Genomic DNA, 2,705 nt, shown 5'->3' with positions numbered 1-2,705 from the left:
CTAACGTTGTGTTTACTATTTTGTATACTGTACAACATCGTCTAATATGCATTGCTAACGTTGTGTTTACTATTTTGTATAAAATATCGTCTAACATGCATTGCTAACGTTGTGTTTACTGTTTTGTAGACAATATAGTCTAAAATGCATTGCTAACCTTGTGTTTATTGTTTCGCAGACAATATCGTCTAACAGCATACCGACACTTTGTGGAATGGGTCCTGCAAGGCGAGAGACTGGGGAAAGGCTATCGTCTTGTTTTGCCTACGTGTGTGGTTCAATACATCAGACGCAGATTTCCAGCTCCTGATGGGCAATATTGTGGATATAAAGAGACTGCTGAAGCTCTTGAAGAGCTATGAGTGTTAAAGTGTTTATTATTATTATTTAATAAAAAGTTAAAATTCACATTTGTTGTGGTTCTTGTTAAAAACCATTAGTATTGCTACATTATAGTATGTGTGAAAACTAATATACATGGTTCTGCCTTGCATCATCTTTATAATTTGAAAGTCTACATTAGGCTCATATTTTTTAACCCTAAATAAATTCCATCAATGGAAAGAATACAGGTAGTTTGTGTACAGTAAGTAATTACTGCAAAATCATTGACAGTAACCATTCACCCTATCTCTACAAGTCAATATTTTAGAAATTAATGTACACAGAAGCGTAAGAAAATTTGTTTTAATAATATTCACACACAAAAATTATTCTGCCACCATAGTCAAAAGGTACATGTTAAAAATAAATAAGATGGAGAACCAAAAATGTCTATCTTAGAAGCGGCTTTGGAAAGAACTTATTGCAGCCTCCTTTGGTGGTTTGGGCACGGGTGCAATATTGGGTGGCAGTGAAGGCTGTGGCAGGGCAAGTGAGGAGGTTGGCATGGTAAACTGAATGTTTGGGTTGCGTCTTCTATCCATGACCTTCTTGATGAGTGTGTCTATAAACTCTGTGGTGTGTGGTGTGAAGACTTTCTTCAAGACCCACTGTTTGGATCTCTTACAGTAGACTTGATTAAACCGTGGTTGTCCTGTTAATGATAGGAAATATAACAATATAAAAATCTGAACTTATATTTGACTTTGTCCTGTCTGATCATTTTACTGTAGCTGTAAACATTCTAAGTTTTCATATTATACTACTCAGACAACACATGACAACATACCTGTCTTGGTTGTGTCCTGCTTCCTCTTGACAATATTCTCATTATGCTCTAGGATGGCAAGGTGACATCGCTCCCTCATTCCCTGAAATGAGAATGCCTGGCGTTTGGGTAGGTATTTTAGAAGTGCACTGTGGAAGACTTCAAGTGGGCCTGTGTGCAATTAAAAAGAGAAAGGGACACAACAAATTAAAACATTATCATTATGATTTTTAAAGATAATGAAAAGTACAATGGCAACTATAATCACCTGTATGTTTGAACAGTGCCATCTTGTCCATGTCCTTCAGAAGCCTTTTGTCAAGGACCAGCGATGACAGGTTCTGAAATGCCAGAGAATCTTTTTTCATCCACATGCGCTTCTTTTGCTCCTGGGTTGTTAGAGGAGCATGGTCACAATGATGCTGTTCTCCGTTTTCATCTGTCCACTCATGCACGTTACATACGTGGTGTGTAATGGACTTCCACCGGCATTTCAATGCCTGTATGAAAAAAAAGATTATTTTCAATAAGTGTCGAATCCCCCCTAAAAGTATAATAAAATTAGAAACAAATGTCTTACATTGACGTCACCCATACTTGTCGCACAGGCAAACCACATATGGTTTACGACAGACCTATAAAAGATAATACAATTAGTAATTTTGAACCTTGCAAACCAATGTAAAGTCTACTAGATTACAAACCAAACACTGACCTGGTCCATGCATGGATGATTTCATTGGCCTTTTTCTTCCCCTTACTTTGCATCTTCTTCCGGAAACCTGTGAGTAAATGCAGTACACGTTTTGATAAACACTAACTTTTTTTATTTGTACTGGCCCAAATTCACACCTTTAGTCTCTCACACTTGCCCCTTACATAGCTTTACAGACTTACTGCACTGGGCTAGTGTAGAAGTCTGAATTGTTCATGGCTTTCTTGAATGAACAATTTACACTTATACACTGGCTGAGTGCATTATGGCTGCAAAAGTCTGTGAGAGGAGTAAAAACTGTGAGACCATGAGGTGTCAGTCGGGGTACATCGGGAGAAGTGTGGTGGTTTGTGTGTGTACGGGGTTGACTAAGGAAATACATACCTTTTGCTGTGTGCCAGATGTCAAATGTCAAACTGATGTTGGACATTAGGAAATACTTCCCTCATTATTTTTTGAATAGATGTTGAGCGATCTGTGGCCATCACCTCCACGTCAAGGCCCTGGTCCATCAGCTCAGTCATGCCCCTTTTGAAACCTAGTGGTTCCATGGTAACAGAGCTGGTGGCCTCAGTAACCTAAAGAGTCAAGTTCAAATCTTAATCATAATTTAACAAATAGCATCTGTATTAATTTTCATTGTGATTAATTGTAATTACTTTACCTGAACCAGTTCTGTGTGGAGTATCTCCTTTGTGTCATCCAACATAAATGTGTAGTGGCAGTATTTTGCGCTGAAACCCGGCGTATCACATCGGCCATCACCGGTCAAATGTAACCTCTTTCCATCCTCCTGTTCTAAATACACTCTTGCCAAGAGTTCAGCTCTTTTTTGGCAAT

The 2,705-nt window shown here is 38.4% G+C and overlaps 1 protein-coding gene across 1 annotated transcript; it reads right to left on the bottom strand.

The window, feature by feature from the left end:
* Positions 1-260: 260 nt before the first annotated feature.
* Positions 261-2,268, bottom strand: LOC129454171 (uncharacterized). Its single transcript, XM_073868232.1, has 6 exons — positions 2,250-2,268; positions 1,866-1,932; positions 1,731-1,785; positions 1,419-1,650; positions 1,172-1,321; positions 261-1,036 (listed from the first exon to the last, which is right to left on the bottom strand). The coding sequence occupies exons 2-6, from the start codon at positions 1,916-1,918 to the stop codon at positions 780-782; spliced, it is 747 nt and encodes a 248-aa protein (XP_073724333.1). The 5' UTR covers positions 1,919-1,932; positions 2,250-2,268; the 3' UTR covers positions 261-779.
* Between the last annotated feature and the right edge of the window lie 437 nt (positions 2,269-2,705).

Source organism: Misgurnus anguillicaudatus, chromosome 6 (genome assembly GCF_027580225.2).
Source record: "Misgurnus anguillicaudatus chromosome 6, ASM2758022v2, whole genome shotgun sequence".
NCBI lineage: Eukaryota > Metazoa > Chordata > Actinopteri > Cypriniformes > Cobitidae > Misgurnus > Misgurnus anguillicaudatus.
This window is presented reverse-complemented; position numbering and strand designations above follow the sequence as displayed.

Excerpts from the sequence above, each read along its gene's own strand:
- LOC129454171 (XM_073868232.1), bottom strand. The coding sequence starts at position 1,918 with ATGCAAAGTAAGGGGAAGAAAAAGGCCAATGAAATCATCCATGCATGG. Across the intron at positions 1,322-1,418 it reads GGCACTGTTCAAACATACAG|GCCCACTTGAAGTCTTCCAC; the intron begins GTGATTATAGTT and ends AATTGCACACAG. Across the intron at positions 1,037-1,171 it reads GCAGGACACAACCAAGACAG|GACAACCACGGTTTAATCAA; the intron begins GTATGTTGTCAT and ends TATCATTAACAG.